At 46.2% G+C, this 27,373-nt stretch overlaps 1 protein-coding gene and 2 long non-coding RNA genes across 5 annotated transcripts in view; 1 reads left to right on the top strand and 2 right to left on the bottom strand.

Annotated features, from left to right (window-relative positions):
* The window catches only part of CDH13 (cadherin 13), a 1,101,550-nt gene that overhangs the window by 369,763 nt on the left and 704,414 nt on the right, over positions 1-27,373 (bottom strand). For both annotated transcript variants that reach the window (XM_058708168.1, XM_058708169.1), the window contains exon 6: positions 21,068-21,212. In XM_058708168.1, the coding sequence (XP_058564151.1) occupies positions 21,068-21,212 (145 nt within the window). The remainder of the gene's footprint in view (positions 1-21,067; positions 21,213-27,373) is intronic.
* On the bottom strand, positions 523-11,487 carry LOC131499804 (uncharacterized). Its single transcript, XR_009256071.1, has 2 exons — positions 1,687-11,487; positions 523-758 (listed from the first exon to the last, which is right to left on the bottom strand). It is a non-coding gene; the product is annotated as an uncharacterized LOC131499804 (long non-coding RNA).
* LOC131499803 (uncharacterized) lies at positions 2,393-6,830 on the top strand. Of its 2 annotated transcripts, none has more exons than XR_009256069.1 (3): positions 2,393-2,458; positions 3,945-4,041; positions 6,742-6,830. It is a non-coding gene; the product is annotated as an uncharacterized LOC131499803 (long non-coding RNA). The 2 variants fall into 2 exon arrangements; XR_009256070.1 differs by lacking the exon at positions 6,742-6,830 and adding an exon at positions 4,596-4,684.

Below are 27,373 nucleotides of genomic sequence, written 5' to 3'. Positions count from 1 at the left end.
AGGTCGAGACTAGAAGCGACTCTCCTGTTACCATAGAAGGGAAGAGACAGGTCTGGCCCTAAGTTCCATCGTTTATCATCAAGAATGATGGAAGAAGGCATTCTTGATGGGGAGATACAGTGCCATTAGGCAATGAGTCCATTTTCCAATGTTTAAGAAAAAAATGGTGAAAAAGCCAATGATGACTCAGACAGAAGATGGTTCTACAAGGAAAGACATATATCCTAAGTTGTGGCTTCTAGCAAGCAGTCGTATTACTTCCCTAACTGCTATGTAGGAAAGGCAGACCTAAATCAAATGGGCATTTGGGGCAATATCGCATTAATATGTGATGTGTCAGCTTAATAGCTGTCCATGTACATACAAATACTTGCAGAATTATGAAGGCATAGGAAACAGAGTGTGAGCATTGGACTGAGGCAGCTACACCATGAGAACCCAGCTAGGACATTAGTCACTGAAACTATAAAATACGTACAGTAGCGTCTATGCTCAAAGAGGATTTTCGGCAAGGCTGCTGGGTACACGATCCACATACTTATTTCTATGGGATCTAAACAAGCTGAACTCACGGAGACAGAGAGTAGAACGGTGGTTGCCAGGAGCTGGCGGGTGGGGGCGGGGGGCAGGTACCGGTCAAAGGGTACAAACTTGCATTTGGAAGGTAAGTTCTGGAGATCTAATGCACAGCATAGTGATGGCAGCCAACAGCACGGTCTTCCAGACTTCCAAGTTGCTAAGAGACTAGATCTTAGTTGCTCCCACCACCAAAAAGAAAGGATAATTAGGAGATGCGATGGAGGCGTCAGCTAACACTACAGCGGTAATCATATTGCAACCTATAAATGCATCGCATCAGCCCAGTGTACATCTTAAACTTATACAATGTTGTACGTTAAACTTACAGAATTGCTGACTGGTAATAACCCATCGTCCACCAACTTAGGAACAGGCACATAAAATATAATGAAATAATAACGTAAAGATGTAAATAAAATAATAATGCATATAATGGAATATCTGGCAATAAAAAGATATGGGGTGATGAATGCTGCAATGTAGCATAACCTTTAAAGCCTTATGCGAAGGGGAAAATGCCATTAAAAGACACATGGTACAGGATTCCATTTATATGAAGTGTCCAGAACGGGCAAATCCACGGGACAGAGAGTAGGTTGGTGGCTGTCTAGGGCTGGGGGAGTTTGGGAGGAATGAGAAGTATAATGAACGCAGGGTTTCTTTTGGGGGTGATGAAAATATTCTAAAACCCATTGTAGTGACGGCTGCACAACTTTATGGATGTACCACAAAACACTGAACTGCCCGCTCTAAACGGCTGAGTTGTACAGCATGTGAATGATCTCGTGATAAAGCTGTCACATATAAAAACAGACAGGAAAAAGACTCGAAGGATTAAGCATGCCGTTGACCAAATGAATGAATGAATTTCCTTCTCACTTGTGCTAAGTGTTGGCAAATACGTGTTAGGTGAAAGGGCATTTGTCTGCCTTCTTGATTGCGCCCGTGCACTGAGCGCTCCCAAGAGAGCCATGCTGTTCCTCTTTCTGTTCCAGAATTCAGACATCGTCGGAACACTGGAGGGGAAGATGGGCCAGGAGAGATTATGCTCCCAAACAAGGATGCTATCAGGAAGGGTGACTCCGGACAAACACATTCCACATGCACCTTGCAGAAGAGCATGTAGGGAGACCTTGAAAAGCGCCATGACGCCGAGCCCAGGGACTGCTGTGCTGTTAAGTCACCTCAGGTTTCGCTGAACTGCATTAACGATAGTGGGTTAACCCAGTTGCGGGGATGATGTTTTCTTTCAGGGTCTTGTCCTCATCGAATTCCAGCACCTTGTGAAAGATGTCTGCTCTGGGAGAGGGAGGTGAACGGTGGCAAGGGGCGAGGTCGCTTCTGAAAGCCCAGTGGGCCTGGGGACCTGTCCGTGGACCTCCTGGATGCAGTCAGCGTGACCTCCTCAGCGGACAGTTCGCTGTAATTAGTGGTGTCACGTGACTATCAAAAGAATTAACAATTAAAGAAGCTTCGCTCGGATGTGTTGCTAAACATGTCCTGAAGGTTGTTTCTGATGCTGTTTTCATTTAAGAACGATGTTGGTGTGGGGAATACTTGGAGATGAGAAGTTGCATTTGGAGTTGAACTTGGGACGGTTGTTAAAGCAGTTTGCGAGCTCGAGTGGTTCTCCTTCGTTCTGTCATTTGGTTGGCCATTTCTGTTTTCGTTCTTGGGAAAAGCAACTTTGCTCGCGGCTGGCATGTAAGGGAATAAACCAGATACTGCGTTCCTTTTCTATTTCTGCTGTAACAAATTACCACCAAGCAGCGGCTTCAAGGAACACCCATTTATGACCTCACCGCGACCGTGGGGTAGAGGTCTGGACACAGCGAGACTCACCTGGGTGTCACAAGGCTGAAATCAAGGTTGGCAGCAGGTCTGTATTCTTTACTACTGGCTCTGGGGAAATCCTTTCCAAGCCCGGTCAGGGTGTCAGCAGAATGAATTTCCTTCTCACGCTTTCCATGTGGCCCCACCCCAGCCTCAAGCCAATGACAGGTGGAGTCCTTCTCAGGAGTTAGGACTGTCTGAACCAACCTCTGCCTCCTCTCTCCTACTTCCCTCTTCTACTGCTTCTCTTACTCACTCTTCTGCCTGCCTCTTCCACTTTTAAGGGCTCAGGTGATTATTTAGATCCACCTGGAGAATCCAGGATAGTCTTCCTATTTTAACGTCAGTCGATTCATAACTTTACGGTAAACCTTGGATTGCGAGTAACTTGTTTTGCGAGTGTTCCACAAGACGAGCAAACACTTCTAATAAATTTTAACTTGATGAACGAACAAGGTCTTGTAATATGAGTAGCACGTGTTGCCAAATGTCACATGATCACAACTGAGCCAATGGTTCTTGAAATTTGCTTTGATATACGAGTGCTTTGAGTTACAAGCATGTTTCTGGAACAAATTATGCTTGCAAACCATGGTTTTACTGTATTTGCATTGGCAAAATCTCTGGCTGTGTAAGGCAACATAATCACAAGTCTAAGACCAGAGGATGGAGGTCATGGCGTCAAGGTCAAGATTCTGCCTACAGTATCGTGGTGGTTTATTTTAGGTGTCAATTTGACTGGGACACAAGGTGCCCAGACATTTGGCCAAATATTGTTCTGGGTGTGTCTGTTAGGGTATTTCTGGGCGATATTAACATTTGAAATAATAGATGGAGTAAAGCAGATTGCCCTCCCCAAAGTCTTGGGGCCTCACCGGATCAATTGAACACCCGAATAGAACAGAAAACCTGAGCAAAAAGGAACTCCTCCTGCCTGACTACTTTGAGCTGGGACACTGGTTTTTCCCCACCTTCAAACTGAAACATCACTTTTAATAGATCTCAAGCCTCCTGGCATTTGGGATAGAATTACAGCATCGGCTCTCCCGGGTCTCCAGCTTGCTGACTACAGTCCTTGGGACTTTTCAGCCTCCATAACTGTGGGAGCCAGTTTCTTATTAGCTATAGATATAGACCTATAGTACTGATTCTGTTTCTCTGGAGAACCCTAGTACAAACGTCTATAAAAGAAAGTCCAAAATTATCACCCACCTTTCACTGGTCCCTAGACTAATCAAGTTCTGGCTCTGTTTTTCCTCTGACCTAATGGTAAAAGCCATCATGCATTTAAAGTCACGTTTTCTGTCTTGCATAGCAATTTTCATTTAGACTCTCTTTTTTATACTGATGTATTCACGTGGTATAAGGAAGATACAGAGGCCAAGTTGTGAGATCCCAGTAAGGTCCCTGCCCACTACATTCTAGGTCTTTATCTGTAAATGAGAATTCTTTTACCTGTTTTCGGGGATAATGCAAGGCTGAAATGAGGTGATGTGTATGAAACCCTCAGCTCCATATCCTGTGTGTGACAGTTACAGCGAAGCTGGGCAGCTACCAGACAATAGGAGAGTGGGGCAGAGACTACCTGGAGAGTAAAAACGCAGCAACGGTTGTGACTAACAGTCCTTGGTAAGAGGCACAGGCACAAAATCTGTCATTTTCCATCTGGACTTATTATGTCCACCTTCAGGCTCCTGGCTGGTCAATTTCCTACCAAGGACCTGGTCAAAGGGTTGATCTTCACGAGAACAGGGGAAACCCCAAACAATTGAAACTCCCAACACTCCTGGCTTGATATTTATGGAACAGTTAAATTCCTTCAGCAAGGTTTTTATTCTTTGAGTATTGATGAGCTTTGTGAAGGAGACTAGCGGGATCTGGGTGGATGCAGGAGGAAGGAGGCAGTCCAGAGGTATCGATGGTGGGGTCCCTGTGCCCAACTTCTTCACGAGTCCCCTCCCTCCGTGGCTGGACTTGATGCTCACCAAGGTCAAAAATCTACCTGGCACTGTACAACCTTCTCCGACCTTCACTGTCTTGTTCCCAGACAATCTTATATTCAACCTGGGGCTCAACTGCTCCGCTGTGAGGGGGGAGGCATGCCTGCTCAGGTACCTCGTGATCCAGTCGTTCACTGGCTAAAAGCTACCTTCCCAACATACCTACCATATCCTGCATGCCAGGTTCACGGAACAGCCTGCCCGGAACAGATTCTCGGGGACTGCCTCTTCTTGGAGACTGACGAGGCCATTCACAGCTTAAAGTCTCTGAGAACTTGAACAGTAAAGAAACCAGTCTGATTTTGTTTTTTTTTTTCCTTTATTTAGCCAAGAAATCCTTTCGGTGATGCCCCCCAGCTCACTCTCAAACTCACAATAAAATCATGGAAAATGCTGGTTTCTCCTGCATTTTAACCTTCTAAAAGTTGGGTACATCTCTTAACCTTTGGGGGCCACATGGGGACCAGTCATGGCTAATCCCAGATCTATTCCCAATTTTCTCCTCCCTAGCCCACCCTGTTGATGAACACACATGCGTGCATACACACACGTATACATGTGCACATACACATATGGAAATATTGGTTTACACATGGCTTTTCTTGCAGCCAGGGGTAATCACATGATTGCCAGAGTTCTGCTCTGGGGAGTTGTTAAGAAAAGACTATTCTGGTAAAGACTTTGCATCTCTAATGAAAAGGGAGAGACATGTCTCCTGCCCCCTTTTTCTTCTTCCTTTAGACATAGCTGTGATTTTAGAGCTGTGACAAGTCTCACAGCCACAAGAGAAAGGTCAGAGACTCACAGAGATGCTATCAAATCGGTGAAGCGACAGAAGCGGCCACCCACCTCTCAGCTTCTGGAAATGTGAGAAAAATCAACCTGAGATGTTTAAGCCACATTAATTGCCTTTTTGTTACCTGCAGCAGAAAGCATTCCTTGCTGATACATTGCAAGATGAATTTCATCCCTAGATCCCTGGTTACGGTTTTTCTAACTCTAGAATAATTTTTCTCTCGGATGGGGTGTTTGCCCTTTTGTGATGTAACTTGACCTTACTCCTTAACTTGTAATTAGGACCAGGCACGGCTGGACTGTCTCATGCTATAAGGTGTCATCCCCATGGACAGCCATGACCTAGACTTGCTCCTCAGATTGCAAACTCTTAAGCTGAAGCCACACTGCACTTTTCATTGTTTGCCTGTTAAACATTTTGAATGGAGATGCAAATAAAATAAGCAATAAAATAAACATTTCGAATTGAGATGCAAAGCCTTGGCCAGGAAACAGCCCTGAATGCTGTTTCAGAGACCACTGAATCAGGGTAAAAAAAAAAAAAAAGTCTTTCTGTGGAGGATAAGCAGGACTACTAAGAAGTAATTAACTCATACCAAGACAAAGGACACTCAGCCTCTTTAGAGGAAGATGAGCTTTGAGATCAGAAAGATCCAGACTCCCAGTTTCTCCTCTGAGTATGTGTTGTCAACCTCTCTGAGCTTATGCTTCCTCATCTGAAACACGGACATGATGATAATCGGCATCACTGAGAAGAAGAAATAGACGCATCCAGAAGTACCCATTCTGATGTCTGTCACCTACGAGGCAAGCTGTGATGGCTTGTTGGAGTAGCGGAGATGTCTGCTTGATGTGGTGCCTAACAGCCCAGGTCAAGGGGAAAGGATTGAGGATGAATAAGTGTCTTTTACTTCTAAACCTTGCTGAAGTAAGTCAGAAAGACCCTACGATGGTCTTTTTCAAAGGCTGTCTTTCATTAAAGCTCATACACCCAACAGTGACGCTGTTAAAATGGGAATATACTTGGGTTGATGAAAGTAAAGGTCTCAGATATACTTTATGAATATATGGATACCGGTGGAAATTTACGAGGGAATATCTAACTTGAACCTTTGGTAGGTTTCCAGAAACTTGACAAAATAGTGCAGATTGGATTTTTTTTTTTTCCAAAAGACATTTTTGGGATACCTGGTGAGCAAACTCCTTAGGAAACACTGAGACATAATTCTTCTACTTAATCAGTTGGAATCGTTACTGACGGGGATTCCTTAGGGTGACAAACAGTAAAGTGGATGACAAGGAGGTGTGTTATAAGACAACCCACCCAACACAGGGAGGGACTATTTCCTGAGGGGCCACCATGTATTGGGCCTTGCTACCAAGAACTTCCATATATTGTCTCATTTAATTCTTGTAAGTAGAGCTCAGGTATACTTTATGTAAGGGCCATGTTCTTGACTATGTCAAATAATTGAAAATGTGCATAATTCAAGAGTACTCTTGACAAAGAATGTTATGTCTTCCTCTTTACCAGCTGAGGCAGCACCGAGTGTGGCCAAGGCAGATATAAGGAGCGAACCCTGTCTTTGGCAACAAGAAGAAACGAAATACTGACCCGTGTTGCATTCGATCCAGCATCATAGAAACATGGAGCCGTGGGAAAGAAACCAGTCACAACATACCACCTCCTGTGGGATCCCATTTATGTGAAATGCCCAGAACGGGCAAATCAAAAGTGCCAACGGGTAGACCCGTGGTCTCCTGGGACTGGGCAATTTGGGGAGAAAGTGGGGAATGAGTCCTGATAAATACAGGGCTTCCTTGGAGGATGACAGAAATGTTTCCAGACATGTGCCCAAGTGAGACTTTACAAATATTTCCCATATTGCATCATTTCAAATCTGCCTAATTCCAACTCATACAGAATGCTGCCACTGTGGACTATCACCAACGCAAAATGAAGGAAGAGATGCTCGAATTCGCACAGCTGATAAGAGGAAGGGCCAGGATTGGAACCCAGCTTTGCTGGAGGGCAGACTTCTTCCTTTCCTTGCAAGATGCTAGCAGCGGCACTGTGCCCTGCCACTGGGGGGAAAAGGCGTCTGGCAGCAGCTAATGTTTATGGCACATGTAGTATTTATTTTGTTCGGCGTGGTGCTCCAGGCTTGATATCTGCCACCCTTTGGGGGCATTACCATTATCCCCCTTCTGCAGAGGAGTTATGCAAAGCTCAGAGAGGCAAGACGCCGTGTTCAAGGGCTCTCAATTAGCAGTGGAAACATAACTGAAAACCAGACCTTTTGGACACGGGAGCCAGTGGTCTCGACCCCTGGGCTGCACTCTTGTTAGAACATATCGATCTCCCCAATGAACTGAGAGGCACATCCTGAAGATGCATTTCCAGTTGACGCCCTGACAAGCCCAAAAATTAATATTCTGTGAAAACCTTCTAGAGCCCTCTTAACATTCCCTGTATCTTTCCCCTTCCTCCCTAGTCCTTGGGATGTGGATCCTGATGTAAATGGCAGCCACACGATGATGCACATTATTGGAGCATTTTCGGACAATTGGGGCTGGACTCCGATCTGAAATGACTGTGACGAGAAAATGAAAACCGCTGTGCTAAGGAAGTTTCCATCATGGGGCACTGGGTATGTTTTTAATCTAATAAAGAATACCTAAGGACAGAGACCTCAGAATGCTTTCTGGAAAGAACTCTAAGATAATGGAGGAGACAAAGACAATTTTTGCTCCAATAAAGGCTCAATTTTCTGACTACCATACAGAGGCAGGTGGTATGAAACACAGGGTTTGAATGTCTCGGGCAGCACAGCAGTTGAAAAGCATGACTCGGAGTCCAATTGTCTTGGCTGTAATTCTTACTCGTGGACTGACGCTGGGTATGTCAGCTGTTATTAGATTTGGTGAGGAGCACAGAGGAGCCAACATAACAGTGAGCTCAATGAGACAGAAGTTCATTACTGTCTCATGTAAGACACTTCTGGAGAGAGGCAGTCCGGGGCTGGTGTAACATTCCACGGGCAACAGAATCCCGTCCCTGTCTGGCTTTCGCCACCTTCTTAGGACACAGTTTCCACCCTCAAAGCCACCTTATGAAACACAGCGCCTGCCTGAGGTCTAGCCCCCAAGACCTCATTCCGGCCAGGACAAACGGGCAACCTTCCCAGCTCCCGTGGCCCCCAACTCATCCCGGGAACGTGACAAAATGCCGTGCTTGTAGCTCGCTGGCTGGGACTCTACCACACGGCCACACCTAGCCGCAATATGGTTTTCACGCGGACACAATGACGCTGTCGTATGTTGGGGTTCGTTACTAATGGAGAGAAGAATGGGTATTGAGGGAGAGGGCTCCGCTCGCCTGGGAAAATTGTTTTCTAACCTCCCTAAGCTTCAGTGTCCTCCCTGGAAACACGGAGATGATCACGTGTCTGTGTGTAGGATACCTATGGTGAGTCAGGGAGACCATGCGCAGGAATCCCTTGGCATAGGGCCTCGTCCCAGCTCCCGTTCACGCAGTGCTCACCGCTACCCGCAGCTACATGCTTCCTCTGACCGTCCTCAGAGGAACAGGCTGGCCGGAGCTCACCCTGAGACTCGCCACAGAGAGGCACTAGCCAATGTCCATGCTCCTCCAGATTCCGGATGTGCAATGCACAGCCCAAACTCTTCATTTCCTCCTCTGGGCGGGTTTTCTTAACCTTGGGAGTGCCGAACTCTTGAGCCCAATAATCCTTCATTGGGGGCTTGTCCTGTGTGCTACATCCCTGGCCTCTACCCACTAGATGCCAGTGGCGCTCTCCCCTCCCTTAGTGGGGTGACCCAAAGTGTCTGGGGGCTGGGAAGAAGGTAAGTCGTCTGCAGGTGAATCACTGCTCTGTAGTGTCTGAATCCACATGACGTGCCTCAGCAATAGCCTAGGTCTCTTGGATTATCTCTTTTAAGTGGATGGGTCGACATTTCAAGTTAAAACATGTCAAAGGCACTTTCCCAAACCGGTAGAAATCCAACCAGCCATTCTTGAATGGTGCATCACACACAGGAAACACCTAGTTAACTTAATTTCCTGTATGTAAGTTACTGTGCAAGTCCTCACCTCTAACCCTGGCTGAGAACCCTAGTGTGAGCCGACGTGCACAGAATCTCCTTAGCAGGAGAGGGGGCGAGATCACAGAAGTGGGAAGAAACGCAGAGGGACAGATGGCCAGCAGCTCATTGAGTCTAGCTTTGACGGCCCAGGGGACAGACCCTCCATCAATCTGGATAGAGACCTTTCTCAAAGACACAGAGGCCAACCACAGAGTCAGGAGCCCTGCCCTGTCCTCCCCACCGAGACGGTCTCTGGGTTAGCAACCCCTCCCAACCACAAACACAGCGGATACAAACTGCGACGTGCTGAACACAAGCAGAAATCCGGAACAAGAAGAAAACACTGAAAATCCCCCAAACCAAACTTGTGAGCAATCTTTGAAAAGAGCCAGTCTTCTGAATAATAAAATAGCTTTGGGTACTATGCTTGGCTTGAAAAAAAGATGCAGCCATAATTACAGCTAGAAAGCTGTGAGTCTATTAAAATTTTTTTCTTTGATACGGGAAAACTCAATTCATGACCTATATTTTATAAAACATATACTCGAAAGGGATTTTATACGCCCTCTTCCCATGGAGCTCAGAATATTAGATCTATTCCATTTACTTATGAAGGGAGGTGGTTCTATACATAAATTACTCAGGGCTTCTCTTAGTCTACTGTCCATGTATTAAGGTGAAGGGATTCACAAGTATTTGTACAGACGGATGGAAACAGCATTCTGCCCTCTGCCCTTGGAAGGGACGGTGTTCTTAGCACAATGGTGCTGCAGTAAAAGCTGGTTTATCAAGCTCTCTGCTGATTATAAATCTTTTCTAACTGACATTTGTAGACTATCTTGACTGATGGTCTCGCATGCCTTATGAATCTTCGAGGAGAGTCCTCCCTGAGCCTCCCCGAAACTACCACTAGGGGGGGGATCTGGCTCTGTTTGAGGAGGCTGCCGCCAGTAACTAAGGGTTGCTCTGAGTTACCTGACCGGCGAGGCTATAATAAAACCACTTTCCTTCTTCCCTCTTTCTCCTTCATCTACACACACACACACACACACACACACACCTCTACACACGTGTGAATGCACCCAGATATATACTCACATATGCATGTAAGGAAATATTCTCTAGGCTCAGGGTGGCAGATTTGAAATGATCTTAACCTTTCCAAGGATGACGTAAAGGACAGTGGGTGTTGCAGACAGAGAGAAGACCAAAGGGCACAGGAGTTAGTCTGAATTTGAGCCCCAGCTTCATCACCCATTGGCTGTGTGACTTTGGGGAAGGAAACCTAAGCTCCCTGAACTTCTGCTTCCTCAGTTGAAAAAGGACTGGAAGGATTTCATCCAGAGACAAGTATAGAACCTAGACCAGTATCCAGTGCTAGAAAAATTACCCTGGTGGCTTGCACTGCTTCCTTAACCAGGGGCAGGGACCATCTCCCTCCCTCATTCCTAAGGAGATGCTCCCAGGGGCTCCTGACTTTTTCTCCTGTGCAGGAGTCTGCAGACTCTATGGAGTCAGGGTCTGTGTTTGTTCCGTGCACCCCCTGTTCCAACGTCATGCTTCCCGAGCAGCAGCATATTCTCATACCTAACAGGCACTCCAGAAATATTTGTTGGAGTAATGAAGAAATTGCCAATAAAGACAATGTTTATTTAAAAATCAAATAAAAAGGGAAGCTTGTAGTGACTCACACCTTCTGCCATTTGGGGCTATTTGTTCATTGCATGAAATGTACATGAGTGGCTACTGTGTGTCTGGAACTCTGCTAAGTGAGGGAAAGGGAGAAAGAGAAGATAATCTGGTCCCCCTGGTCTTGAGCTTACGCTTTAGAAAGAACACTGAAGGTAAAATCTAGTTCGTACTTTCAGAAAATTTATCAACCTATTAAGGTTTATACTAATACCATAATTCCTCAATGCACAGATGGCATCAGTTATAGTAATCCAGTACCATAAAATGAATCAATATCTAGCATTCCCCCATCCATCATGGGCTCACCACAAAATCTTACATGACCTCTCCATCTCCACTGTGCCCACCCCATCCAGGCCACAGTGCCCTCGAGTCTGGAATGCTGAAATGCTCCTGGTTGACTGACGGCTTGTTCTACATGGACTAGCTCAGGTCCTCTTGTAACAGTAAAATCATATTTTTGCCACTGTCCTCCTTAAACCACCACTAAATTTATTTATTTATTTATTTATTTTTTTTTTAAATTTTTTTTTTTCAACTTTTTTTTTTTTTATTTATTTTTGGGACAGAGAGAGACAGAGCATGAACGGGGGAGGGGCAGAGAGAGAGGGAGACACAGAATCGGAAACAGGCTCCAGGCTCCGGGCCATCAGGCCAGAGCCTGACGCGGGGCTCGAACTCACGGACCGCGAGATCGTGACCTGGCTGAAGTCGGACGCTTAACCGACTGCGCCACCCAGGCGCCCCAAAATTTAAAATATAACCAAAACTTATGGAGCTCCAATCCAGGGTTCTATAAACCTTTCCTGTAAAGGGCGAAGTAAAAAAAAAAAAAAAATATATATATATATATATTTAAAAATATGTAAAAATATTTTATTTTTTTAAATGTTTTTTTTTGAGGGGGGAGGGTAGGGGAAGAGAGAGGGGGATAGAGCGTCCGAAGCTGGCTTTGTACTGACAGCAGAGAGCCCGATGCGGGGCTCAAACTCACGAACCATGAAATTATGACCTGAGCCAAAGGTGGACGCTTAACCGACTGAGCCACCCAGGAGCTCCTTAAAATATTTTGAATATGTTCCATTTTTAAAAAATATACCTGGGGCGCCTGGGTGGCTCAGTCCATTAAGTATCTAACTATTGATTTCAGCTCAAGTCATGATCTCAGCAGTTTGTGGGATTCAGCCCATGTCGGGCTCTGTACTGACCGTGCAGAGCCTGCTTGAGATTCTCCCTGATTTATTTATTTGACTTTGTGGGACACATCATCTGTGTCTCAACTTTTCAAGTCTAACAGCAGCTCGTGAAAACAGCCACAGTCAAAGGCTGAAACAAATGGGCACAGTTGTGTTCCAATAAAGTTTTATTAAGAAAACGAAACAGGCAGCGGGACAGCTTTGGCTCATGGCCCAAGGTTGGTGACTTGTGTTCTGATCTCATGCTTCCCTCTCTCCTTGAACTCAACGGCCAGTTTTCTTGCTGACATTCTTCCACCATACTGGTCTCTTTTCTGTCCCTCCATCTGTCCTTCCTGCCTCAGACCTTTCTACTTTCTGATCCCTCTGCCTGGAACATGCCGGCTCGATAACCTTTACATGGTGGGCTCTTTTGTTTTCAGTGGTCTCAGGTCAAATGTCGTCTCGTGAGAGAGTCCTTGCTTGACCTCACCTTCATTCTATCACCTCATCTTGTCTTTTTTTTTTTTTTTTTTATCCAAATTACTTAAATGATCTTCTTGGTCTCCTTGTTAATTACTCTTCTCTTCCCAGTAAAATGCAAATGTCTCAAGAGTAGAATCCTGAATATTCTTGGCCACTACTCTATCACTAGCACCTAGACCATATCTGATTCATAGAAGCTGCCCAATAAATACTTGTTGAATGGTTTAGCTGAAGATAATGGTCAGCAGGAATGACTCTGAAGAAAGAGCTTCTCTGAAATTGTAACTGTTTAATGCCCTTGTGGATGTGTTCCTTGGCTTTTCTCATCTGTAGCACTAAAAACTCCTGGGCTATTCTGAGCGAATCCTTTGGTATGAGGGTTGGATTTCAAGGCTGTGGCATTCCCCACGCTCTGTGCCATAAAAACTTGAAGACACTCTCATTTTTATTTTGCAGCTCTCAACTTTCACCCAATTTCCATTTGGGCCAAAAACTGGTCAGATTTATTCTTTCTCAAGGTTGTGGAATGATCCCTAAGTTTCTGAAGCTACTGAGGCTTCTTTCCCCTCCCTTCACTTCCAAGTATTATTTCTTTATTAATTAAGTTTGTAATTGTATTTTGCATCACTGATGTCATAGGTCTCTCTCAAATGTAGAGTGGGGTGAGGAGGACTCCCGGTTCAAGTCGGAAGTACATCCAACGGATCAGTGGGGCATGACTGGTGAGTGTTTGTTTTTACGAGGATCCGAGCGCCATGGCCAGGGAAGCCAGGTCCCTCCAGTTCGCCAGGTTATCCTCAGTGCCTAGAGTGTGCAGATCTGATGTGAAGGAGTTGGAGTATGGGGGGCTGGCAGTGGGGAGACAGACACCCAAGGGTGGCCAGGAACAAAGCAAAGCCTTCCTTATTAGAGAGAATTGTGACTCAAGAAACAAAGTGGGGTCTGCCTCTTGAACTGGTCTCCAACCCCAGGGACTCATACAGGAAATTAGGTGGAGAGAGGGCTAGGAATAAAAACGCAAAGAGTGTTTTTCAAGGTTGCCCACATTAAAGGTGAGACACACAATGTTAGTGGTTGGGTATGCTTGTGACAGAACGAAGGGGTCCAGGCATCCTCCTGTGTCTCACATGGCCTTACGGTATCGTGAAGGCTCCAGCGGACCAGCAGCACTGGGTCTAATATGTGCAGTGGTGTCCATCAGAGAGGGGCCCGGGCATAAAGGAGGGAAAACTTAGTGGCTGCAACGAGGTTGTTGATGGGCTTGGTTTGGAGCCCCTGTAAGGTATCACCAGGGCTCCCCAGACATGGTTAGGAGCAACTTGACAGGATTCAGTTTCTTGAGTAGCTGCACTTTATTTCTAGAAGCTGCCCTTTGAGAAGATGTCTCTGGATTACATAACTCATAAATTTTGTTTTACGGTCAACTGCACTGGAGTGATCTGTGCCATAATTCAAGGGCTGCCTGATGCCATCTGAACGACACTGTAGCACATTAATGACATCTTTTCCGGGAACCTGCCCTCAGCTAAGACTCCAATGGCAGCTCCAGGAGAGAGAACAGGATCCACAATTTTAGTCCTCTTCCTTGAACACAGAAACCAGGGAGGGTTCTAGAGCAGAGTAGCTCAGGACCTACTGATAGAGCCAGTGAAGTGACCACTAAAGCCTGGACACGTTGGGTATAATCCAGAAAAGCAAATAAACAAAAATGCCCACCAGCATGTTCAAATGCAAAAGGAAAGACTAATGTTGTACCCTCATGCATGAGCTTGGCCAAGATACAGAGATGATCCTGTGATTAGAAGCACCACCCAAATGTCACGAGCACATCCTCTATCCTGTCCATCCCAGTTCAACGGGTTTATCCTCGAGAACTGTCATGCGCAGAGGAAGAGACACGTTCTCTCCCGAAGATCTGATTATAAGCATGGAAGAGTGGAGAAACTTAAATCAATAGAGAATGGCTAACTAGATGACGGCAGATCCAGACAGTGGCTGTTTAAAACAACGACGCAGCCTGACTTTTATTGATTTACGAAGAAGTCCATAGGACCCTGTGGAGGGAAGAAAGTGGGTTACAGAGAGGAACGCACGGCTCCGTTTCTACAAAATTGTGTCGAGCATCCCTGTGTGTAGACATGCCCAGACAGAGCCCTGGAACTATGCTCACCAACATGGAAGCTGTGCTGTTCTCTGGATGGTGAGATTTGAGGGTGACTGGACTTTTTTACTTAAAAAAAAATGCTGAACAAAAGCTGAATTGCTTTGTTTTGTTTTGTTTTTTTAAAGAAACACATCGCCTTAAGAAAACAAGCAAAAACTCCAAATAGTCACATGCCCAATATTCCAGAGCCCATAGGATTGGCTGGGGTAGTTGAGGCTGGGAGAACTCACCAAGCGAAAGTCCGAAAATACCAATGAAGGACAACATGACAGTTTGGCGGACAGAGAAGCCACATGGCACTCACTACGGCATATGAACAGGGGGCCGGAAGGGGCTTTACCACCAGGTCATACCGACAAGCTGAGGATTTGCACTGAGCCAGGTCTCAGATACCCACTATCAGATGTCAAAACCACCTTGCTGTAGCCCAAGCTGTTTGGGAAATACCAACTGTCGAGCAGAGCTGAGCTCTCAGGACAGACATCTGCTCCAAAGGCCAACTGATGGGATGTTTTTCCTCATGTCTGTCACAGTTAGATTTCAAACAAAATTCTTTTTGTAGTTTATTTATTTTAGAGAAAGGGAGTGTGTGAGAAAGAACAGGGGAGGGGCAGAGAGTGAGAGAGAGAAAGAGAATCCTGAGCAGGCTCCGTACCATCAGCACAGAGACCGCTGTGGGGCTCGATGCCACAAACCACGAGATCACGACCTAAGACAAAAATCAAGAGTGGGACGCTTAACCGACGGAGCCACCCAGGTGCCCCTGGATTTTTTAAAAATAAAAGTAACTGAGGGGCGCCTGGGTGGCACCGTCGGTTCAGTGTCCAACTATAGCTCGGGTCATGATCTCTCAGTTCACGAGTTTGAGCCCCGCGTCGGGTTCTGTGCTGACAGCTCAGAGCCTGGAACCTGCTTCGGGTTCTGTGTCTCCCTCTCGCTCTGCCCCTGCCCCGCTCACACTCTGTCTCTGACTCTGTCTCCCTCTCTCAAAAATGAACATTACATGAGATTTAAATAAAGGTAACTGAGCCTCAAGTAACAGAAACTCAGGGGGACCCCAGAGGAAAAGTAACGGACAAAGCCCTCTTCGGGGAGGCTGGCCTGCGCCCCTCTGGAATAAGCATCCACAGAGCTTCCCACGTTTCAGTTCGTATTTGTAGCCAGGCCCCCTACCTGGCTGTGCCAACCCGGAGGGAACGAGCCGCGCCTGACGGGTCCGCAACTGTACCCTCAGAGCTAAGAATGATGCTGGCACACAGTAGGTGCTCAGTAACAATACTGTATGGCAAGAAAAGCAACGAAAGAGGGAGGAGAGGAAGCCCCAGGGCGGGCAAGGGCACTGGCGCTCTCACAAGTCAGAAGGGGATGTAGCTGCTAATCTCTACGCTTCTTCAACTGCCAGGAGGACACAGCTCAGCCCCAGTTTTCTCTCAGGAGTCAGAACACGCACCTCCAGGCCCTGACCCCTAATTAAAGAGAAAGGTCAACATCATTTGTCCTCCTTGGTCGTGTCTTTTAGGGACTAAGCGAATTCTTCCCATTACCTGCCCCCCCCAACATCCCTCAAAGCCGATCCGTCTGTCCAGGGGTGGGTGCCATTCTCCGGACTGCCCCCGCTCACTGGGCATGTTCAGGGTGGCCGAAAGCATGGAGGGAAGAACATAGCTGAGGCCGGCCCAAAAGCCAGCTCCCTTATCTTGTTGGTTGGAAGGCTGCCCCAGAGCTTCTGGAACCTGGTTTGCCCATGTTCGTGAATGGCCAAAGGGGCCTGGGAATTAAAGTCCCTCTGGGTATAGTTCGTGACCAATATCTGATGGGCGTGTGGGGATGCGTACTAACCGGGCCCCTGGGTGGGAATGACTCTAATGTGTGTGTTTTATGCATTTTACAGGGCCCCCCAACCTAAAGGTTCAAGCTCACAATTGCCCACCCTGGTAGCTGGCTTCAGGGGGCACCTCGAGTTGGCCAACTTCCCTTACCTGGAACACTCCTCCCCTGCTGTCCTGCACCTCAGGTCAACCCCAAGCCCTCAATCCTCATCTCAGGGTCTCGTGGTTGGCCCTTCTCAAAGGTGCCCAGAACACTACTGGTGGCAAAACAGGGGAGAGTTGGTACCAATAGGCACTGGGGGCCCTGGCAAGTGTGCCCTCCAGGAACTTCAAGGGGCCCAGCCCTCTATCCCCACTCACGAGGTCTTGGCATGCCCTGGGCATTCAGAAAACCAGGCTCGCACGGAGCTCTGGCTGGCCCCACAGAACAGCCGGGCCCGGGCCTGGGTCCCATAAATCAATGCCTTGTGGCTCCACGAAAGGAATAGCTCATAATTTGCGAAGTTCAAAGACCATTATTTTCTGTTGATCTTTCCCCATCCAGTACTGATTCCCCAAAACAATACCCTGGAGTTTAGGGCTGAGCAGCTGGAAATGGTCTCCTGTCTGCACACCCAGATAAATATGGGTGACCTTCCTCCATGACAGATTGGTGTCGATGGCATATCCAGGTACACTGGAACATGAAAATGATGCTTGGTTTGTTGGGAGATGAATGTTCCTTCACACAAACTGCATGTCTCTTTGCCTTCCCTTCCCTAAAGGGTACGCTGCAGGAATACTAAGAATCATCGCAGCATTAACGATACTCTAGCATTTCTTGCCCATCTGTTATGTTGCAAGTGCTGAGTGAAACACAGTGTCCCATTTTATCGGTGCACACGCTTCTCTAGGGTAGGTACTATTTATTACGCACCCACCCCATCTACAGACGAGGTGACAGAGGCTTCTAGAAGGTTCAGGAAGCTGCCCAAGGTCTCACCTGGCTAAGGAGCTGGGGGAGTATCACATGAGCTCTGGGCCATGCTCAGGACCAGTGGCACAATTTTGGGGGGAGGGGCTGGGTACAAAAGGAAAATGCAAAGGGGACTCTTGTCCAACACCTACTAATAATTTTAAGGTGGTGACAGCAGAGCCTGAGCGTGGGGCCCTGAGAGGCCGTGCAGGTCACACCCCACGAAGCTGGCCCTGATGACCTGAACTCAGAAGAGAGCAATGTGAGTGACCACATGGCCCACGGGCAGCACGGTTTAACCCTAGAGACTGAGTAAGAGCACACGTTACACCAAAAGGGATTCCGTGAGCTCCACGTTTGGGCAGAAGAGCTCATTACTTTCCATCGGGAGCCACATCAGTTCCTCTGATAGAGCAAATACCTCCCCCCTGCTGGGACTGTAAAGGGCTCATGGTCAAGAATGTGAGGGACGGGGCGGGGGGGGGGGGCACGTCCAAGTCATACGCGGGAAAGAGCCCGTGTTTCAGGCCAGAGACACGGACACAGACTCTGGCTCACCAGCCAGCCATGTGACTTTGGACCTGAGATTCATTTTTTTCCGATGTGTGATGGCGAGAGTGGTATCCACCCCTCAGGGTAGAAAACGGGGTAGGGGAGGAACTGCTAGGATGTCGTAAGGGGGCACAGTAAGTGCTCAACACAATGCAACGACAGTGTGATGGCCGTTCTCACCATGAAGTTTGTGGGACACTTGAAAGAGCTCAGGGTTTGAAGGTCGGGGAGACAAGTCTGCCCCGAACACTGGCTCCCATCTATCATTTATGTGAATACGGCAAAGTCACTCAACTCATTCCAGGGTCAGCATCCCCTTCTGTACAACCCATCTGCCATGGGCTACGACACACAGGATTCCACCAAGCACAAAGGGGCAGGGCATTACTGAAATCAGACAGGCCATCATCTCTACAGCCTGTCAGGGTTCATGGTCGGTACCTATAAGTGGTTCCTTTCCCAGATTCCCACCGTACTCAGGGAGCTTTAGGGGCCATCCTGCCTGAGCTCTCTTGGGAGGTGCTGAGCCATCTAAATGATTTTTCCTCTCGAAGTCTTCCACCACGTCTCCCCATTCTTGACCCCAAATTTGACTGACTCTATTTCAACTCCTGCTTTCTAGTCAAACCCAGAGGGGGCTGAAAAAGAAAAACAATGATTCAGGCCAAATTCTGCACAGCTGGAAGAAGTCACATAGATCTCCGAGTCTTTATGTGTTTTTAGAGGATAATCCCAAACAGTAGTAGAGGTTGGAAGTGCTTTATGTTTGGCTTGGAGATCCGTCCATCCTAACCAAATTGCTTTGTGCTTTAAGAAATTCAGTGTACGTAAAAGATTCCATTTTTCTTTGAAAATATGACATGTATATAAAGCAATAAAACTTGAAATTCTTCCTGAAACTTTAAGGAAGGGCACAGCGGGAGGAAAATTGGACGGCGTCTAATCATATACACACATAATATACAAAGACACGCACACGCGCACAGCCGCCTCCGACAGAAGCGCTGTCATTTACATTTAGAACTTTCCAGGACCGGCTCGAATTCCGGTCGCTCACAGACGGAAATTGGGAATCATTTTCCGGCTCTGCTCACACTCTAACCTCTTTAACAGCTTTCCCTATCAGTTCCCTTAACTCGACCTGCACATCAGCTTGTTTAAGAGATCTGTGAACGTTAAACCCAAATCCCAGGCTCTCTCTTACAAGAGGCCACCCTTCCATTAAAAGGAGCCTACGTTGGGGCGCCTGGGTGGCGCAGTCGGTTAAGCGTCCGACTTCAGCCAGGTCACGATCTCGCGGTCTGTGAGTTCGAGCCCCGGGTCGGGCTCTGGGCTGATGGCTCGGAGCCTGGAGCCTGTTTCCGATTCTGTGTCTCCCTCTCTCTCTGCCCCTCCCCCGTTCATGCTCTGTCTCTCTCTGTCCCAAAAATAAATAAAAAACGTTGAAAAAATAAATAAATAAAAAAAATAAAAGGAGCCTACGAGGGTGTCTGGGTGGCTCAGGTGGTTAAGCGTCAGGCTCTTCGTTTAGGTTTTGGTCATGATCTCAGGGTTTGTGGGATCGAGCCCTGCGTTGGGCTCTGTGCTGACAGTGCAGAGCCTGCTTGGGATCTCTCTCTCTCTCTCTCTCTCTCTCTCTCTCTCTCTCTCTCTCAAAAATCAATCAATAAATAAACAACAAAAAAAGAAGCCTATGGAGAGGAGAGGTGTTACTGGAAAGGTCTGCCTGAAAATGATCTGACCCACCTCCACCATCGTTCCAGGCCTGTTATTACCCTCCTGCCTCGTGGGCTCCCTCAAATGCCCTCTAGCTCCTTTTTATAGACTGCATTCAAGTCCCAGGAAGGGAGCTCGGCTCCCGCCCCTGGGGAGCAGACAAAGTGCCCAGAGCTGGGGAGACAGGTTTAGGCGCCTTGCATACAATGACTCAGGGGTAGTCTAGGCAGGTTACCATGACGACGCTTGCGGAGCCTCCTCTGTCTACCAGTTACTGATACGTCCCATCAAGTCAGGGAAGGGGAAAAACAGAACCCGCGGAAGCAGTGCTGGGGCTCTTGTCTCCCGTCCGCCCCACTGAATCACTTCTTGGGGCCCCATCTAGACACAGCCACAGAGACAGTCTTCATATGGTATGTACTCATTCCGGTGAATTTTAAGACTTACAGTCAAAGTCTAGTCTCGTAATAGGGGCTTTTCGACTTTGCTCTCTACTTCTCAAGCATCCTACTCAGCAGCGACTTCTGCTGCTGGTCACAGAATGCATTTATTCGTATCTCTTGTGCCAAAAAAAGGGAGCTCTAAATTCTGACACCTTCCCTGGAAGGTTAAGTGTGGAAAAAAGATAACAGGAGCTCTGTAGTAACCCTGTGATTCCCATAACGTAGGTGCCTGTATTTCCAGAGAGAAATAAAATGTCTTGCCTTTGGCCCCGTGACTGAGGCCACAAGGTTTCTCCATGCACCTTGTGTAAGGAAAAGGAGGGGGGGAAAAAAAAAAGTCGTACCTGTTTTTTCCAAAATGGTTCTTATTAAAAGACAATTACGAAAAGGAATGACTGAGGAGCCTGGGGTGGGGACCTTAATTTTCTTCAAAGGCCTGCCATCCCACAGAGTTCAACCTTGGGCCGTCACAAGGGTGAGCTAGATCTATTCACACAGCCTTGAAAGATCCTTGGAAGGTCGCTTTCAGAGACGAGGAGAGAGATTTTCACAGCCTGCAACACCCCAGTCGTGTTCTGAGTTCCAGATTTCCAGGGCTTGCTTCCACCCAGGGAAATAACTGGGCAGTGCTGATGTATATCACAAGGCGTAGCAGGAAGAAAACAGTCTCTAGCGTCCCCAAAGGTCACATAGTATCCCACTTCCCAAGCCATTATGCTAATGGAAGCCAATGTAACATACCTGTCGGTGATCCTTCCATGACATGGCCAATGTAGGGGCCTTCCCGAAAGATCGGTCTGTTGTCATTCTGGTCAATCACTATGACTTCCAGAGGAACCGGCCCCTCGAGAGTTTTGCCACTGACATCAGTGGTCTCCACAAAGAGCTATTGGAGCAAAGAAATTGGGGGAGAGAGAAGGCGTTAATTCATTATGAAAATTGAAGTCAGGTTCTCTGGAGAAAGTAGGTTATGCCAGCAATTTTAGGAGCCCTTGGCAATATTCAAGCTTCGGTCTCAAAGGATAGTCGCTGGAACCAGAATAGAACCGCAACATTATAGAATAAACGAAAATTTCAGTTCATATTAGGTCCCCCCCGGGAAGTTCACAATTAATTCATCAAATCTGCAAAGGAAGTCCAAAAAAGAAAAAGAAAAGAGAGAAAACATTCACAATCAGCCATAGCTGAGAAAATGTGCTTACAATGTTTCTGTTTTTTTCCCCAACATCACTATGCTTAAAAGGAACGTTATGCTAATAAAAATAATTGACTAAGCAGTTATGAACAGAGTACATTAAGAAATAACTGAAAGTGTCTATGACAATGTTTAGCAGAAATTCGGGTCAGTAAATATTTAGAGAGGGCCTTCCCAAGGCAAGGAAGGCATTTGCACGGGTCCCGAACAAGACCTCGGGATTGCTGCCCACAGGGCCCCTGTAATCGAGGGGTTTTTTCACAATCCCACAAAACACTTCCATACAGAACTACCTTCAGTTTGCAAGGATGAAGAAAATAATCTCCCCCCCTCCCAAACCCCAGCTTTATTGTTGACCTTGGAAACAAGGAGTTACATCATGGCATCTCCAGTTACAGTGACCTTATGCTCTCCTTTTCTGTGCCTGATTCTGCCTTGGTCTAACTCGGCGGCAACACTAACTTCTCCTGGGATGTCAGTGCTGGTCCCTGTGCTGGACGAGGCTGAGTATTTCCCCGCAGTCGCAAACCTTGGGGAAAGGGCTTCTGCAGGTACAACCAGCCCACTTTTCACGAGCCAGGTGGCCTTGAGCCATACCCCTACCCTCTCATTTTCTCACCTGTGAAATGATGTTAATAAAACCACCCACAATTAGGAATAAGAATCAACATTATCCAGTGCTTTACTGGGCTGACTCCTCGATAAACTCATCTGGTCTTCCTAGTAAGCCTGTGAATCATTTGCAAGTAGGGAATGGAAGCCAATTAGAGGTTAAGTGGTAGAATCTGGATCTGACCTCATGAAGTCAGCCTCCAGGGTTTATATTTTTAACCATTACCCACAATGTTTTTAAAGCACCTACTCTGATGCTCTCCCACGGTATACCCCCAGGAATATTAGCCGCTGCCATTGTTGCTACTCGTATTGTAATCAGCACTACTGTCAAAACAAGCCCGAAGTAGGAAAGGAGAAGAGAAACACTTCTGTTACAAATCAGCACGGTTGGACCCCACCGGATGGTGCTTCAAACGGCGATCATCCTTTCCAAAGAAATGTGGGAAAATTCCACAAAAGCTATTAAGGGCTCCCACGCTTTGTTCCATCTGGATACCACTTCCGGGTGGGTTTGAGTTTGGAGGTACTTACGTGTAGGAAAACATTCACTGTAGTGTTATTTCATGATTAGGACAATGAATCACCACTGGCGTCCGCTAAATGCCCAAGCAGGGGGGACTGGTTGAATGAATGTTTTTACGACATTAAGAGAATACAGCCATTGGATAAAATCATGATTTAACCTTGTTGACCCCTTAGAATATTGTGCGTGAATACGCAAAAGAGCATGGTCATCATGCATGTGTAACGTACGTCTGTGCACAGAATTTGAAGGTGCTAAGCAAAAAAACGAACCCAGGTAAGCTTGAGCAGAATATTCTTTTTCACTTTTTTCTGTAGTATTCATCCTTTCACTAGCAAATAAATGGGCAGAGGCTTTTCACATCTGCACACAAAGGAGAGCTCACAGAGAATGAACTATACTTTGATGCTTTTTTTTTTTTTAACACGCTATGCAAATTCTACTAAACCAAGGAAAGCAAACAAAACCTTGGGGCAATTTTGTGTAATAAGGACGGCCTGACCTTTTGTCCTCCCAGAATAGCCAAAGACTTGACTTTTACTCAACCAAAACCCCTATGTCTAAAGACAACAAATATCTGGGATCTGAACCCTAAGCTTCTTGTTGGTTTGTACACGTAGGGCAGGGAGAGACCGAGGGTCCCTGATGGGTAGGTGGCAACGTTAACAAGCAAGGGAGCTTACTTACGGAGCTTATCTTAGGCAGCTGCAAGACCGGGAGATCTCTGCACCGCCCCCCGGAATTCCAAAAGTTTACACAGAGGCCTTCGCAGGGCTCGGTCAAGTGTACCATCCATTGGCCCAGCAACACATCGCTCTCTCAAAGCTGCAACCTTGAAAACAGCTCCCACTGTGGGAATGGTGGGCAGACCTTATCTTCCAAGCACGGGGAAGGCGTGAGGAACCTCTCTGATCGATTGCCTGAATCCGGCTTCCGGGTCAACCGGAGGTCACGACCTGGCTCATGAACTCTCGATGACCCTCTCCAACACTTCCCCGTTGAACAAGCTTTGGGCAGTGTCGGAAGCCACAAGTAGGCTAGAGGAACAGAATCCACATTTCCCCAAGTGTGCAAAATGTTGGAACTGGGAGGGTAGACTCCAGGTCCATCTCAACATAAGGGAAAGACACACAGAAACTAAGGAGATGTAACTGATTAGGGTGACTACGAAACGTCCAGCTAAATCTGATAAAACCAACAATGTCAGCACACAACCTGATAGCATTTTGTGTTACCATACTACCCAGAGTTTGATTTCTGGATTTTTCAGTGGAAAGCAAGATCATTAGAAGCGAAGTGCTTTGGAACAGCATTCAAAAATAGCAAAGTGCTCTTAAGGGGCATTTATTAATTTGAAAGTCAATTTAACAGAAAGTTCATTGAGATATGAATATATGTCAGTCCCTACCCTGAGTGTTACAAATCTAGCAGTCAACAAGATATTCCGGCATGAAAGAGACAGGTAATAGGCAATGTAAAACACAGGAGTAATTTCAGTTAGAGATAAGCAACATGAAGGGATAGAACAGGGTCACATATTAAAACTACACTGTCTAGAGGGGCCTGGGTGATTCAGTCAGCGACTTTGGCTCAGGTCATGATCTCACAGTACATGAGTTCGAATCCCACGTCGGGCTCTGTGCTGACAGCTGGGAGCCTGGAGCCTGCCTCAGATTCTGTGTCTCCCTCTCTCTGCCCCTCCCCCATCCATTCTCTCTCTCTCTCTCTCTCTCTCTCTCTCTCTCCCTCTCTCTCAAAAAAAAAATTTAAAAATTAAAAAACAAACCTACACTGTCCAATTTGGAAGCCACTAGCCACATATGGCTATTTAAATTTAAATTAATAAAGATAAATAAAATAAAAAACATCTAGTTCTTTCATTGTGTTAGCCACACTCAAGAGCCCAGTACTGGTCACCGCCCTGGACAATGTGCCCCGGGTGTTCCTCCTTCTCAGGCTTCCAGGCCCGAACTGCAATCAGCACATTTGGACTTTCCTGGATCTCAGGCCTTTCGACTGGGACTCAGTTACACAACCAGCTTGCAGAACCAGCCTTGCAGAAGTCACGGGACTTCTCAGCCTCCTTAACTGTGTGAGCCAATTGCTTACAATAAATCCCTTTGTATAAAGATGTATGTATATGTGTGTATATCTATCTGTCTGTCTATCTCTTTATCTCTTTTATTTCTCTGGAGAACACTGACTAAGACAGGCTTCCAGGGTATCTTTTCAGATTTTTAATTAATTTATGTCACCCCCATAATGGACATCCCTCAGGAGTTTCCCATTCCTTTACTTAGACAAGTCTTTTTATCATCTGGCCCCAGCCCAGTTCTCCAAACTCATTTCATGTCCTAAGAGATGCCCTTTGTCCTTATTATCAAACTACACAAATCTTTTTTCCGTGTTCCCAATTTACGCTGCTCCTTCCCAGCACAGGTACTTTCACACGTGATCCTCCCACCTGCTGTCCTTGGTCGACCCTATTTATCCCTCAGATCTCAGCTCAGATATCACTAGCAAAGAAGATCCTTCCCTAGTCCTCCAGACTAACTAGCCTGTCCCTGGTTTACAGTCCCGTGGTATGGTACCCTTCCTTTACGGCATTTTCCATAATATAGCATATTTATTTGTGTGACAACTCAATTAACGTCTGCCTCTCTGACTGGTCCCATGAAGGCAGAGGTGTGATGAATGTTCTTGACCATTAACAAATCCCCAAGGCTGAGACCCAATGTCTGCACATAACAGCCACCTGATTTAACACTGATGGCACAAAGCTGATTTAATACTGATTGCATGAAGAGGCAGTACCTCTTTAAGAGACTGGAGTCCAAAGTTTGGCCTCGGCTCTGGCCATCTGTCCTTTCTGTCCATCCCTGGCAGGTACGAGCTGACAGTCGGTCTGAACTCCATGGACTGTCAGTCAGGTGACTCTTCGTGCAGTCTTAATCCATGAAATAAGAACCACAGTGGTAAATAATACCTAACTACTTTAAATTAGTTACTTGCCTTTTAAAGAAGGGAACTAATGTTTATTTGGTGTCCAATGCACGTCTGGGCTTTTTATGCATTGCCTCATTTGGCTCAAAACAACCTGTAGAAACACCCACTGCAGCAAAACTCAGAGGAATGTTAAGTACTGGTCTATAAGCAAAAGCTAGTTTGTGATCCAGCTGGATCCAAACGCAGGTCTGACTCTAAAATTCATGCTTTCTTCCACTCTGCCCTCATTTGCCAAATGGTCTTTCATGGGCTTCCTTTGCGTTTTTGTTTTATTTTCTTTACTGTGTTATTTGCTTCATAGTAAATAGCTTTACATTGCTATGTTTCATTGTTGCCTCATTCAAGGCAAAACTATCCATGAATTTAGGGATATGATGAGCTTATTATAAATTTTTTCCTGATAAACATGAAAATACTTATGAAAACACTACAGGCTTAGGGGCACCTAGGTGGCTCAGTAGGTTAGGCGTCCGACTTCAGCTCAGGTCATGATCTCACGGTTCACGAGTCTGAGCCCCATGTCGGGCTCTGTGCTGACAGCTCAGAGCCTGGAACCTGCTTCAAAGTCTGTGTCTCCCTCTCTCTGCCCTTCCCACTCTCGCGCTCTGTCTCCTTCCGTCTCAAAAATAAAGAAACATTAAAAAATTTTTAAAAATAAAATAAAACCCTATAGATTGGGGAATATTACATTATTAGCCTAGCTACAACATGCTCCCTTCTAGAATGTCAGATTTTCTGAAAAGAAAAGAAAGAAATTTTCCCTCTTATAAATGTGCCTCTCAAATGATCAGGGTGAGTAGAGTGGGAAGGGAACATGGTATGCAAATCACCCATAATCTGTTTAAAGCAAAAATACTTTATCCAAGAGTAGAGACATGAGGGTCCTGTGTGAACATGAGCCAATTCTCCCACCTCAAGGGCGTGGTAGATGGGCTCCAGGTTTCCATAGAAATAGAAAAACCCACAGAGATTTTTGTGTAAGGATGCCATTGTGAGTTTATTTATAATAGATGATCTCTCAAGGTTGAGAATGTTGGAAGATTACAAAAAAATTTTTTTTAACATTTATTTATTTTCAAGAGACAGAATAAATGGAATTCAATATCTTTTTTTTTTTTTTTTAGGTTATAGATCTAAAGCCATTTTGTTGAATAAGTATTAAAATGTGTTTTATAAAACACGATATTCTCCAAAAATCAAGGTTGATATATAAATATTTAAAGGATAGACTAAGCAAGCCAGGGAGGGGCTGACAGAGAGGGAGACATAGAATCCCCAAGCAGGCTCCAGGCTCCAAACTGTCAGCACAGAGCCCGACATGGGGCTCAAACCCACGAACCATGAGATCATGACCTGAACTGAAGTCAGACACTTAACTGGCTGAGACACCCAGCTGCCCGTGGAAGATTTTTAAAAACCAGATTTTCCACTATGGAAATATATAATGTTTCCTGTCATAGGAGAGAAGAAGATAAAATGAATTCCTAACTTGTATGGTTAGTATGAAACTCAAACTGCCCTTATGTTTTGCATCTAACTTCTTACATAGTTAATTAATAGAGTATCATATCCATTTATTATGGGCTCCTCTCATAGAGACTTCTGTATTCTGTGTGTGTGTGGGGGGGGATATACTCATGGCCCAGTCAGATCACAGACAACTGAAAGGCAAGAACACTGTTTCCTAGGTATTCCTTCTATACATAAG

This window comes from Neofelis nebulosa, chromosome 17, assembly GCF_028018385.1.
Source record: "Neofelis nebulosa isolate mNeoNeb1 chromosome 17, mNeoNeb1.pri, whole genome shotgun sequence".
NCBI classification, from domain to species: Eukaryota; Metazoa; Chordata; class Mammalia; order Carnivora; family Felidae; genus Neofelis; species Neofelis nebulosa.
The sequence above is the reverse complement of the archived record's forward strand: the minus strand, read 5'-3'. Positions and strand labels throughout refer to the sequence as shown.